The 14154-nt window shown below is 41.7% G+C and overlaps 1 protein-coding gene across 1 annotated transcript; it reads left to right on the top strand.

The window, feature by feature from the left end:
- The first annotated feature begins 6517 nt into the window (after nucleotides 1–6517).
- Nucleotides 6518–7096, top strand: LOC149167111 (uncharacterized). Its single transcript, XM_089430367.1, has one exon. The coding sequence runs from the start codon at nucleotides 6518–6520 to the stop codon at nucleotides 7094–7096; it is 579 nt and encodes a 192-aa protein (XP_089286493.1).
- Nucleotides 7097–14154: the final 7058 nt, after the last annotated feature.

Below are 14154 nucleotides of genomic sequence, written 5' to 3'. Positions count from 1 at the left end.
CTCAAGGGATTTCGAGTCATTATCCACCATTGTATCTCTTTGTTGTAATGAGACACTTTGTGTAAGGACTTGCGATCCTTAGAGTGCTCCCAGCTTGAAGTGCACGCGCGGTTGGACAAAGTGCGACTGCGGTTTAGTTGAAGAACGAGCTCGGCTTCATGTGCGATGGACTTATGCGCATGAATGAAGGGCGAGTTGATGTTTATACGCATGAGAGCGTGGTGTAAAACGTATGAAGGCCAACCTATGACTTAAAGGCAAGCCGACGACATATTGCAAGAAGTATGGGTGCGTGTGGAGCTTGGAGGACGAGTCGGCCAGGTGAGCCAACTCGCCCTGCCATGGGTATATATTGAAAGGCGTTGGAGCTCATTTGACAAGCGTTCAACCATCGCTCAACAAGAGGAGTGCGCAGGACAAGGTGAAGGCGCAGCAAAGGAAGAGAGGCGCAGTTTGGAGATGCGCCCATCCTTGGGCAAGGCCGCATGGAGTTAGTCGCTCATCTTGGTTTTGGGTGAAGGGCGCGGGCAGGGTCGCCCGCCGGTTGGAGTAGGGCGTGCACGGGTGTGTGGCACCCGGGTTTATGCGACGGAGTGCCTGACGGTGAAACGTTGGTGGGCGCCCGGTTTGTGCGACGACTTGGCGCGGGTTCTTGGGTGACTCAGGTGAGCGCCCGCCCGTCGTGCAAGTGTGCACGGAGACTTGGTGGAGTGTTGAGATTGTGAACGGAGGTGTGTCTCGGGCAGAGGCGCCCGTGTGTGGCAACTTGGAGGCGCGCCCAAGTTGGGCAAACAACACGATCGTGCGACGAGGTGAACGAAGGGTTGGAGAGTCGTGTGGTGACCGTGCGAAGGTGCCGACGAGCTGGGCAACCAAGTTTACCGAAGTTGTGAAAATTGGCTAAGTGTAAATTTTGGGTTTCCCAAGATTTAACTTGTAAAGCTTTGTAACATTGAAGATTGTATAATATATTGATTCAGGCAGACTCATATTGCAGGGAGTTGCCCCTCCCTTTATACTATTGTGCATTTCTATTGTATAATGTTGTTTATGTGAATGTTATGGGCTTTCACTTGTATAAAGGAACACATTAATAATACTTGGTAACAAAAATAAAACTAAGTATGGAAGGTTAGGCATAGTCTACAATCGTAAGTATTGGTGAAAAGAAAACGATTGGTAGTGCCGCACCTCGCTATAAGCGGTTGAAATACTACCGCAGGTGTAGGGGCGTGACAGGTGGTATCAGAGCTGGTGAACTGAATGAAGGAGCTTATTCTATGAAGACCAAAGACTTGGCAGGAAGCTCAAGTTTTGCAGGTGACAGGTGGAATATCAGGGTGATTCAGGTGAATGGCGAAACAGGTTTAGCAGAGGTGAAGCTTAATGATTAGGCCAAGCTGAACGACAAGACATGGCAGGTTTGGAAGAATGTGAAGGGAAGCTCTTGCTTACCTTATACAGGTTGAAGCAGATGAAAGAAGAGAATCCCTGGATTCGAGAGAAGCTTGAAGTCTTGGAAAAGAATGTTGAAGACGAACTTCTTCAACTTGGCTGGACAATGGAGCAAGATGAAGTTGCAGATTGTGCTGACAAGGAAGTGGAAGTCGTGATGATTGAAGATGTTGCAAATGTGACAACGATGGAGGATGAACTTGAGATTGATCAAGTTGGACCAGGATCGTGTAGTTTGCAGACATGGATGGATGAGGATACTCATATGGAGGAGCCTCATGATGATGATGTAAGTATTGTTAATGCTTGTGTTTCATTTGAGCATTTGGTAGATGGACCGTACGCAGGGAAGGGCAAAATCAGTTTGCCGATGCTAGGGAGGATCTTACCATGGATGTCTATAATGAGACCTTGTATGGAGAAGCAAGGATTATCGACTGTTGCAGGACTTGTTGGGGTTGTTTGTGACCTTATGGTAGAAGGTGCAAAGGCCTGTGACAAGGGAGGAACACGATGATCGTTGCGGAGGATTGGGTCAGCTTTAGCCACATGGAGAATTGGCTAAGTGCCTAGCATGACTCATGGATATATTGGAGGGCACGCACTTGAGGTATGATGATGCTTGGGTGGACTTCTCATGGTCGAGACCAAGAGCAAGTCTTGGTGGAACCTTTAGTGGGGGAGATATGATGGAGAGACTCATTTAATGATGATATGGTTGGGTGACCGAAGATTGCAGACTTGGATGAGGATGACTGATTGTTGTGATGGGTCTACTTGGTTGGACTACATGGACAACTTAGTCATGGACATCAGGTTGGAGACATGGAGCATGGCAGTCTTATGCAGGGACATGATGCAGGAGCACTTGTAGAGGTGTCACTTATGGGCATCCAATGAGGAGTGCCAAGGCAGGGATGTTGTGTAGGTGGATTTGCTGATGTGACATGGAGATGTTTTGCTTATGAGCCGATGGAGAGGTTGCACACTTATGTACAACAAGGCCATGGACTTGGATGGAGTTGTGAGCAGACTATGAAGCATTCCTACTACATGGAGAGCTAAGGCATCTTGCAGAGACCTTTGGGCCGAGACTTGTATGCTTGCTGAGATGTTGGTTGGAGATGACTCATGGAGCTCATGATGACATGAGGTTGTGACTTTTAGGGACTTCATATATGGTGGACTTGGAGGATCTGATGCATTGAGGAGTTGAGGTCAGAGACTTTGATGCAGGATGGGGTGCATACTTTCAAGTACATGTATGGGTATGGCTTGAAAGAGTGACTTGATGTGGAGGATCGATATGAGACACTTTGAAGTGATGGAGTTACAATGATGATGATGCCTTGGTGGCAACACTTGGGCATGGGTTGAGCCGAGACTCAACCACTTTTGACACATGGGAGCTGATTGATCTATGATCATGGGCAGCACATGGATAGATGAGACATGTATATACTTGTTTCTATGGCAGACTTGAGGGATGGCACATTGCAGATATGATGGAGGTTGCTTCATGGACCTGGATGTGGCACATCGAGAGTCGAAGTTTGATGAGATGGTCTCTTCATATTGAGGAGATACACATATGGATGATGATGTTGGGGTAGATGTGGCTGATTTCATACAGCACATTAGTACCAGACATCATGGACAGCATGTTGCAGATGAGATGAGGACTACTTCATGGACCTGAGCATGGCTTACACTTATATGGAGATGGATTCTTGATCGAGTTGAGGATGTGACAGGGTGTTCTGAGAAACAATTGATGATGGCATGAGGATGTTCACTCTCATGGTTTGGGCGTGACGGTTGGATTAGCTACCCAACTAGTTTAGACATGGGGTCGCGAAGTGTGCAGAGATGTGTTAGCATTTGTTGGAGTATCATGGCAGCAGTTCACATGAGGACGACAAATGACGAGGTCAACACGAGAGGTTGAATGAATCATGTAGCTTGAGATGGAGGGGCCAGCCTTCCACGATGGAGAGCAGCATGTGGAGATTGTGACAGGGTGGTTGATGGTCATGGATTGAGATGATTTCCGATGTATAACATACCGATGGGGTGTATACCTTGGTATGGTGATCTTGGTGAAAGATGGTTACCAGGGCGAGACATGGTGGAAACAGTGGCTCTACATATGATGCAAAGATGTTTGCAATATGTGGAGGAGTCGACATCATGGATGATACAGTTGTTGGTGATCTTGGTGGATGGCTACCAGGATGGTATGTTGTCGAGGATGACAACAACTTCAAGTGGAGGAGGATGTAAGGACCTGCGATCCTTAGAGCGCTCTCGGCTTGAAGTGCACGCGCGGTTGGACGAAGTGCAACTGCGGTTTAGTTGAAGAACGAGCTCGGCTTCATGTCTGATGGACTTATGCGCATGAATGAAGGGCGAGCTGATGTTTATACACATGAGATCGTGGTGTAAAACGTATGAAGGCCGACCTATGACTTAAAGGCAAGCCGACGACATATTGCAAGAAGTATGGGTGCATGTGGAGCTTGGAGGACGAGTCAGCCGGGTGAGCCAACTCGCCCTGCCATGGGTATATATTGAAAGGCGTTGGAGCTCATTTGACAAGCGTTCAACCATCGCTCAACAAGAGGAGTGCGCAGGACAAGGTGAAGGCACAGCAAAGGGAGAGAGGCACAGTTTGGAGATGCGCCCATCCTTGGGCAAGGCCGCATGGAGTTAGTCGCTCATCTTGGTTTTGGGTGAAGGGCGTGGGCAGGGTCGCCCGCCGGTTGGAGTAGGGCATGCACGGGTGTGTGGCACCCAGGTTTATGCAACGAAGTGCCCGACAGTGAAACGTTGGTGGGCGCCCGATTTGTGCGACGACTTGACGCGGGTTCTTGGGTGACTCAAGTGAGCGCCCGCCCGTGGTGCAAGTGTGCACGAAGACTTGGTGGAGTGTTGAGATTGTGAACTGAGGTGTGTCTCGGGCAGAGGCGCCCGTGTGTGGCGACTTGGAGGCGCGCCCGAGTTGGGAAAACAATACGATCGTGCGACGAGGTGAACGAAGGGTTGGAGAGTCATGTGGCGACTGTGTGGAGGTGCCGACGAGCTGGGCAACCGAGTTTGCCGAAGTTGTGAAAATTGGCTAAGTGTAAATTTGGGGTTTCCCAAGATTTAACTTGTAAAGCTTTGTAACGTTGAAGATTGTATAATATATTGATTCGGGCAGACTCATATTGCAGGGAGTTGCCCCTCCCTTTATACTATTGTGCATTTCTATTGTATAATGTTGTTTATGTGAATGTTATGGGCTTTCACTTGTATAAAGGAACACATTAATAATACTTGGTAACAAAAATAAAACTAAGTATGGAATGTTAGGCATAGTCTACAATCATAAGTATTGGTGAAAAGAAAACGATTGGTAGTGCCGCACCTCGCTATAAGCGGTTAAAAGACTACCGCAGGTGTAGGGGCGTGACACTTTGGATAATACCTATTTCATCATACTTCCTCACCTCTTTGCTTGGCACATTCAGACTATGAACTAAGCCATTCCTTTCTTTATTAACAACGCCTAGATATGATGTTCAACTCCTTCGTCGAGTTTTCCATTCTAGGACAATAAATTTCATATCCTCTAGGTCCATGATGTTGGTATTACAATTCTCCTTTGTTAAATCATATGGGCAACGACCTATTCAAATGTAATTAGACCACCAATCCACTTTCCATTTTAATGAATGAACAGACGTCTCCAACATACACAATTGTTGGGTTTTATTTCTAATCCTCCACTCAATTAACCATTGGAATAATCCACAATCATGGACGTCGTTTTGCTCAAATTCATTGAAAAAATAATTATTCCTACAATTCAGGGTAAAGCTTAATGAAATGTAGGGCATTGATCTTGATCCATTCTTCCCTGTTCCAAGGTTGCTCCTTTTTTCGTAATTGATTCAGCCACTATGTTCAGTTGTCGATACACAAGATAATAATTAGTCTCCTCAAAGTGTCGAATTTTCAATACTATCCTTTGCAGAACAGGCGAGAGGGGAATGGAAAGGATTTTCTTAGCTTGCCTTTATTGAATTTTGTATCTATGGTCAGTCTTCATAATCTATATTTTAGCCCTTGAAATATATAATGCATTTGTAGACATGTTCTTCATGTCAGATTTAAAAGAGAAAATTTTGAATTTTGAAATTTGAAATTTTGGCTCCAAACTAGTCAAGTCAATCGTTCCTCAAGTCAAGTTAGCCACTATGAAGAGACACACCCATCCAAATAGGAAAACCATTATATATTGAGCATTTGACCTCCTCCATAAGGCACCATTTGACTTCACACAAGACAAGTAATATTTTAGGCATCCAAGTGAAGGAGAAGAAGGACGAGAAGGAGGAATTCATTTCTCGCATCTATCTATCTATCTCTCTCTCTCTTGACCTCACATGTGTGAATTTATGCGTAGTTTCTGGAAAACATATTCTAGCAAAATATTTTGGGAAGGACAAAATCTAGGCAATTGTTGGGCAGCATTTTTTGGATTACAGGGCTGAAATTCTGGGTAGACTGGGAGGTCGAACTTAAACCTAGGGAAAATCAAATCAAGTCTAATTTTTGGGAAAATTGGAGACTTTACTTAATGGTTGTTGACCAAGTTTGACAATAATTATTACTTTTCAGTTTGACCTCATAGTTAACTAGATGCATTAGATGTATCTCTTGTTGAACTAAATAATTTCTCCAAGGAAAAGGTTGTTGGGTTTTTTCCCCAAGTGGGTTGTCCTAGGGTAAATCTTGTGTTCTCTTTATACATTGTGATCTCTGTTGTCCTTGTGATTTTATGGTTGAATTCCTGAAGTGTAATTTCTTAATGAAAAATTGGAATTGTTAAAACAATATCTACATCCTTTGAAGTAATTATCAGTATTATGGAAATTTATGCTTGTATCTATTGCACTTGAAAAATCAACATGGTATAATAGATTTGGCGAAGGAAAGGACATTGAGATCACTCTAGAAGAATTCTTATAAAAGGAAGAGCAGACCTCATATATTATCTAATTTCTTATCTATGACTATGGGTTCCTATATGAAGGCAAAAAACAAATTGGAAAGGGCTACAAACTTTAGGGCTTGGAAAACAATGATTGATCTTCTCCTTGCAAAGAATGATCTTTTAGGTATTGTGAAAGGTAAGGTTACTAAGCATGTATATGTTGATTCAAATGATGAAGAAAAAGGAAAATATGAGAAGGATGACATCACAGCTAGGAGATTCATTGTGGACTCTATCAGAGATCACTTGATTCCTTATGTTGCAAATATTGAATCTTCGGAGCAAATGTATGATGCCATAATTGGATTATACACTATCAACAAAATTGATCAAGTAATGAGCTTGAAGAATGAGCTCCGTGATGTTAAAATGATAAGTACAACTTCATATTTCATGAGGAATTCTCAATTAAGAGATCAACTTCGAGCAATTGATGAAATCGTTTATGAAAACGAACTAGTGACTACAACAATTAATGGTTTACCTAATTCATGGAATTCATTTGCATCAAGTATATGTGCCAGAAAAGAAGCTCCAAATTTTGAAGAAATGTGGACTTCTTGTGCTCAAGAAGAATCTAGACTCATATCAAAAGGATAGATTCAAATATCTAAAGAAGGAGACTCTCAAGCATATGCAACACGTTTCAAGAAGGTTGGAGGAAGAAAGAATTTTGGTTTCCAAAGAAGAAATGAAGGAAGAAGACCCGAAGGAAGAAGATATACTCCTCAAGGAAAGAGAGATATGTCAAAAGTCCAATGTTATCATTGTCACAAATTTGGTCACTATAGACACGATTGTCCTGAAAGATCAAATGATAGAAAGAGAAAGGGAAAGCAACATGCCACTGCAACAGACATTGAAGAATTTCCAAAGAGACCCAAGTATGAAGATTTATGTACCAAGGATTTCTTTTATTTTTTTTCTCTTACAGGTTCTATTGCAGATAGAAATGATTTGTGGCTAGTCGATAGTGGTGCCTCAAGGCACATGACAGGAGATCGTGATAGCCTCACAAGTCTAATGTAAAGGAGACTAGATCTCAAAAGGTAGAACTGGGAGAAAACAACAGTTGTGCAATAAAAGGTGTTATGAAGAGTCCCATTGAGCTAGAATTGTGTGAAAACATTCATCTTAGCAACATACTATATGTACCAGGTTTGAAAAAGAAGTTGGTTTCCATTTCATGCTTGGAATATAAGAAAGATAGAATAACATATGTTGATGGCAAGTCACTTGTGTGGCCAAAAGGGCTCTAGTATAGATTATGCTACAGTAATTGGAGTTCGTGAAGGAAGGTTATATAGACTCTTGAAACAACCTGCTCGAGCATTACTACATAATTATATCAATCCATGTGAACTTTGACATAGAAGATATACACACCTTCACTATAGATCTTTTCTTGCCTTAAAATAAATGGTTTCAGGTGTTCCAAATTTGCAAGTAGAACATGAAGAAGTTTGTAAAGGATGTGCACTTGGGAAGAATGTACATAGGTCCTTTCCAAGAAGCGAAAGTACATCCAAGGAAATTTTGGATCTATTTCATTGTGATGTATGTGGTCCAATGCCAATGAGATCTTTTGGAGGCTCTTTATACTATGTAACCTTTATTGATAACTTCTCTCACAAGACATGGATCTATTTCATGAAGGCAAAGGACAAAGTATTTGACAAGTTTCAAGAATTTAAGGCTAAAGTGGAAATATTGAAGCAAAAGAAAATCAAATTCCTGATATCTGATAATGGAGGAGAATACAAGCTAAGATTAAGAGGGAGTTGATAGTCCCTTACAATCCACAACAAAATAGAGTTGTCGAAAGAAAGAATCGAACCATTGAAAAATTTGTTATTTCTATGGAGAGAAGCATCTATGACAGTTGTCTATATTCAAAAAAGAAGTCCTCATTGAATTTTGGAAGATAAGACTCCTAAAGAAGCATTCACCGGACAAAAACCTTAGGCTAGACATTTGAGAATATTTGGTTGTCTAGATTATATCCATGTACCCAAATATAAGAGAAAGAAGTTAGATCCTTCAGGAAAGAAAGGAATATTCGTTGGATACATTGAGTCATCAAAGGCTTATAGTATCTATGTTTCAGGACAAAGAGAGGTTGAAGTTAGCATGGACATGACCTTTTATGAGAATGTCTCCTATTGGAAACCTAAAGAAGTTCTAATGGATTTTGATGAGGACAAAGAACATGAAGCTCCCAAGGAAGAAGGTTTTGGTCCATTGATCCAGACTTATACAAGAACACAACAAAATACAGATATAGACATAAACATAAAGATGCAACAAAGATAAAACTTCAATTCATTAATATCAAAGAGCTTAATATGCTTACATACATAATGGAAATAAACTAGCTCGAGTGATGGTAGCTTATCTTTGAGAAGAGATGTGGCAGCTACATCCTCTAAATTGTGTTACAATGAGGCTTGAAGGTCTACTTATTATTGAGAAACAATGGAAAACCCTAAACATCCAAAAACCTAACCCTACGAGATGAAGCACCAAAACTACGGGCCATGTTGGGGTAAATTGGTACATCAACTTCCCGGCGTCGTAACTTTGGCATACGAGCTCCGGTTGACGAGCATGATACCTCATTAGAAATATATATCTGAGGACTACAAACTTTGACTACAAACATCAATCATTGACTCATGTTTTCCTGTTTTCCAAAAAAACATCGTTTAGGACCTCACAACAGCTCCGAAGGTTTACGACCCGAAAAATTGCCAAAAATAGTAACTTGTGCTACAATTAAGGAAACTGAAAAACTAAAAGAATCAATGGTGGGGGTCCAAGTGGAATAGGTGGGTGGCCACCAATATCCACCTAGATAATTCTTCACCCTTGAGGAAGCAATGGTCCCCATTACGTTGAGTTCCTCGATGAGATGGGGAAACTTCTACTGAACTTGGTCCTTGTTGAGCCACTTGCCTTGGTGCAGGAGTTGGCTAACTTTCACAACCCAATACAATTGGATCTTCTGCTGGAAAGTGTTCTTAATATGTGTATCCATGATTCTATCAGTCATGTCCTGTTTGATATAGCTTGGGTTGAGCAGTGTTGGTGTCAGTTGTTCAGCAATGTCGGATGTGTCCAACAATGTTGGATGTGTCCAGCAATGGGGGAAAGTATCGTCGCAACCGGTCTACATTGAATATTGGATGCAGGCCAAGGAATAATGGAATTCTAAGCTCGAAATCATTGTCCCCGGTAGCCTTAGTGATGGTGTAAGGTCCATGTCGGAGTGGGCGAAGCTTGTGGTAGGCCCCAGCAAGGTGCTCCTTCTGCAAATGTAACCAAACTTTGTCACCTACCTCGAACTTGTGTGCCGCCCGATGTTGGTCATGAAATTATTTGTACTTAGCATTTGCTTTATCCAATATGTCATGGACCTACTGGCGGATGTGCTGAATATGCTCAATGAAGTTTTTAGCTCTGCCAGCTTCAGACTAAACATGAGTCGAATCTGCCAGAGTAGCTAAAATGGTATGGCCACATCAATGGGACATAGTGATTGGAATCCTAACCCCATGTGAAAGGGTTTATGGCCAGTTGAGCTATGGAGAGCTCTGTTGTAATGTGAGCATTGGTGCAAAGAAGAGGCAATGCTTCAACTCAGAAAATGTCTTACGTTGGGATTCAGACCAAAAGAACTTTTCTTTCTCTCTGCCCTTGGTGACTTGACTCAAAGGCCAAGTGATATGAGAGAACCCCAACATGAAGTTGCGGTAGAAATTGGCAAGACCCAGAAAGTTGCGGAGCTATGTTAGAGTGGTTGGGGCTGGACAATCCCAAATAACTTTTATCTTCGTTGGGTCTGCATGCACACCCTAATCATCAATGATGTACCCCAAATATTGAACCTCAGTCATACCAAAAGTTCATTTCTGAAGGAATAAGCTTAGAAGCTACGTTAGCCAAAAGGTCTACACTTGCGTTTTGGAGTCTGGGGATTGAAGAGATATTAAATGCTATGAAATGCTCAGTCAGATCTTGAACTAAGGATTGATAATGTTTTAAATGAACTGATAAGCAATGTATAGTGTTATGTACCTGTTTAACCATAATCTCAGAGTCTCCAAAAACTTGAAGATACTTGACGTCTAACCCGATTGCTTTGTACAACCCTTGGACCAAAGCCTCATATTCTGTTGTATTATGGGTGCAATCAAATTTGAGTCTGCATGTGAGCATGATTTTATCTCCTTCTGGACTAATCAAAACGCATCCTGCTCCTGCTCCTTCGTTAGATCTAGAACCATCAAAAAATAATTTCCAAAACAAATATTTATTTACAGGTTTATCTAAAAAATTGATACATTTCGAACTATCAGTTCGAGAAAAATTTTCGACTTGGGACAAAACAGAGTGTTCTAAATAGGGTGACGCATGAGCATTGAAATTGCCGAGGAAAGAATCTACCGAGTAATTGCCAATAATGTTGTTGTTATACGCCACTGGTTCATTTTCCCCCTCTAACTCCGTTACTATGTATTTCTGGTGTAGTTCTCGTTCAAATTTTATTTGATTCGGTTTACCGTTGTAGGGAAGCCACATGTGGGACCAGTCAGTTGCGAAGTATCCATGAATTTTTTCTGACCAATCCCTGCTAAGAATTAAGCCATATAATTCTGGAATATCAGCAACTAAAATGTCAATAACTTGACATACCTTTGGGTTGGATGACAGCCTTATGGTTACTTGATTTAGTTCGCCAATCACTTCGACTTGAGATCGATCTTGCTGAACTATGCGCACAGCGGATTCCTGTGGTTGAACGTTTAACTTGGCACATATGGACTTTGGTAAAATACTGGATGACGCACCAGAATCTACCAAACAATTGTGCACATTTTTATTGAAGATTTCATAAGTAAGGAGAAACGGGGGAGTGTGAGATCTTGATCTTCCTCTAATTGGAGTGATGTCATTTGGATCAATCTTATTGATCGCGTTAGTTGGAGGTCTTCCCATGTTATGGGAAGCTTGAGAAAGTACAGTGGCAGGCAAAGGTGCAACTGGCATGGCATGTAATTCTTTCATCATTATCTTCTGTTGATGTTTTAACTTGCTTAGTTCGTAAAGGGTGATGTTGGCCCTAGTCTTTTTCATGTCTTCTATAATATTGTACTCCATTTCATCCGACACGATCAGTGTTTTAGATGGAGTTGATTCATCTGTTTGGACTGGGCTGGTTTGAGTCGCTTTTGATGTTGTTTTCTTTGTTGCGACTTTATCCTTTATTGCAGAGCTTGCGCTCTTTGGCTTAGGGATAGTTTGGGGAGGATCAAGCTGATTTTTGCTTCGTGTGCTAACTGGGAATACTTCTTGATCTTCTTCTTGTGGGAGGATGAAATCCCACATTCCTTGTAATTCCACAACCTCTTCTTCATTAGTTTGCCCTTCAGTGGCAATTTCCTCTTCCTCTTCTTTGGATTCAGCATTTGAAATAGCATTGGGTGGCTTTGAATCCGTTGAAGGGCCTCTTTTAAAAGTTCTGTAGGGATTTTTTGAAGAAGTTTCTGCTACTTGATTTTTGATGTCGACCATTTCATTGGACATGGTCTTTAGAACTTTCTGCAATCCTTCCAAATCGAATGGATCTTTTGCTTGTTTCTTCTTGGAGTCTTCCTTGAAGGTGACTTTCTTGGATTTACGTTCCTCTATCGCAGATTTCTTTTCCAGGGCTATTATTCGTTTCTCTACTGCTATTGCTTCTTTCATGTTATCGGCTAAGGTTGTTTTATTAGCCCTGTCCACGAAGATTGCTATGTTTGATGGTAGAGCGGTGATATACCACTCACATCGTACTTCTTCGCTAGGCTGGGAAGCAGTAGGAATTTTGTTGAAGATTTTATTGAAACATAAATTGAAATCTTTGATAGGCTCTCTAGATTCGGCCCTAAGGTTGGATAGGTCATTGATTAACGTTACCGTAGACCTGTCATCACCAAACTTGGTCAGGAATTTCTCCTGGAAGATGTCCCAACTAGTGATGGATCCGGAGGGTAATGAAAAATACCAAGATCCGGTTGTTCCTTGCAGAGTATAAGGAAAAAGCCGAACAACAGCATCTTCATTAGTAACCCCATTGAGGTTAATGGATAGCATGAAGTTGTTTATGTGCTCTTCTGCTAGCATGCCTGTCTCGAGATTAAATTTAGGCAGCCATTTCTCAGGATGGGATGGTATTTGACTCAAGGGTGCAGGCATTAAGACTGCCCCAGGGTTATTCCATGGAGACTGGACCATTGTTGAACTGCTAACAGAGGAAAGTGCAAAAGATGATCCCTGTGGCTGGGAGGATGAGGATACTACGGTTGTAGATGATTGAAGAGGAGTTGTGGGGGTTCCAGTGGACGGATGGACGATGACCTGGAGTGGTGGAGTGGATGGTTGACTTCGCGGTGGAGAAGTTGAGATGGACGATGTTGACGAAAGAGTCTCGCTATCAGACTCTTTAGGCGATTTCCTTGCTCTTTTCCTGGTGGGAAGAGGTAATTCGGTTGGCTGAACGCCAAACTTTTCACTCTTTAGCCTAGTCAGGGGATGAGCAGGGTTGTATTGCAAAGTCACGCTGCCTTGAGATTTATCAAACCTTTGAGGAGAAATGGAAAATTGCTGAAGTTTGTGAATCAGAGATTCGACTTCAGGAAGTTCAACTGTAGATTGTTCTGAAATGTCAGGGTTTGTAGCAGCGGTTGATACTCGAGCGACTTCTAACTCTGGATTTAAGTGTAATGGGGAAGTCGGGGGAGATGGTGAGGGCGATTTACTCTCAGAACGGTATTCATATTTATATTTACTTGCCATTCATAGTTCAGGCCCTCCTTCTAGCGCCAAATATGTTGAAGCCCCGAAAATCGGGTCGACAACAAGGGGGATACCCGCCCGGTCCGGACCTTGGTTGGCAGCTCCTTATCCGTTTGGTATAACGGGTCCGACTGGGGATAATCGGACCAGTTTCCCAATCTATGAGTGTGTGTGTGTAGAATTGGATGTTGTTGATCTAACAGTTCCTAATTAAGACATTCTAATTCTAACTTTAATCTAATGCTATGCTATTGTAATCTAATAAACAGCACATCTAAGTCTATACTAACCTGGGATATAATTCTTCTATTATGCGATCTAAAAAGATTTCAAATAACAACTGGTAATAAAGATCACTTAGCAATTATAAGAAAGGAAATCAATAAATATGAACCACTTCGCATAAAAAGTTAGACGAAACAGTTGTGAAAAACATATCGCATAATGAGCTATTCATACATTAAGCATAAATAAATAGCTATCACCGTACAAAAGTGCCAAATGATAACTCAGGCAATCATGCAATAATACATAAACAACTAAAAATTGTATATCACTTTAACACATAAGCAACAATGGTCAAAAGATAAAAGTACCATTTATGACTAGTCTTACTCATGAGCTTCAAGCAACAATGATTTATCTCTCCTTTCTCTAACATCCACTAAGAGTACAGAAGTGCAACATCAGTAGCAGATATCAAATGCAAACATCAACAAATCTTGATCCATTCATTTTGATAAATTTCTGGACCCTTCTCTAAATGCATGAGAAGGGTTTAACTACTACTAACTAAATAACGTAATTACACAAATTCAGGA

Source organism: Pinus tabuliformis, chromosome 5_1 (assembly GCF_031772625.1).
Source record: "Pinus tabuliformis cultivar Carrire ecotype Pingquan chromosome 5_1, CPIR1, whole genome shotgun sequence".
In the NCBI taxonomy this organism is placed as follows: Eukaryota; Viridiplantae; Streptophyta; class Pinopsida; order Pinales; family Pinaceae; genus Pinus; species Pinus tabuliformis.
The sequence above is the reverse complement of the archived record's forward strand: the minus strand, read 5'-3'. Positions and strand labels throughout refer to the sequence as shown.

Excerpts from the sequence above, each read along its gene's own strand:
- LOC149167111 (XM_089430367.1), top strand. The coding sequence starts at position 6,518 with ATGGGTTCCTATATGAAGGCAAAAAACAAATTGGAAAGGGCTACAAAC.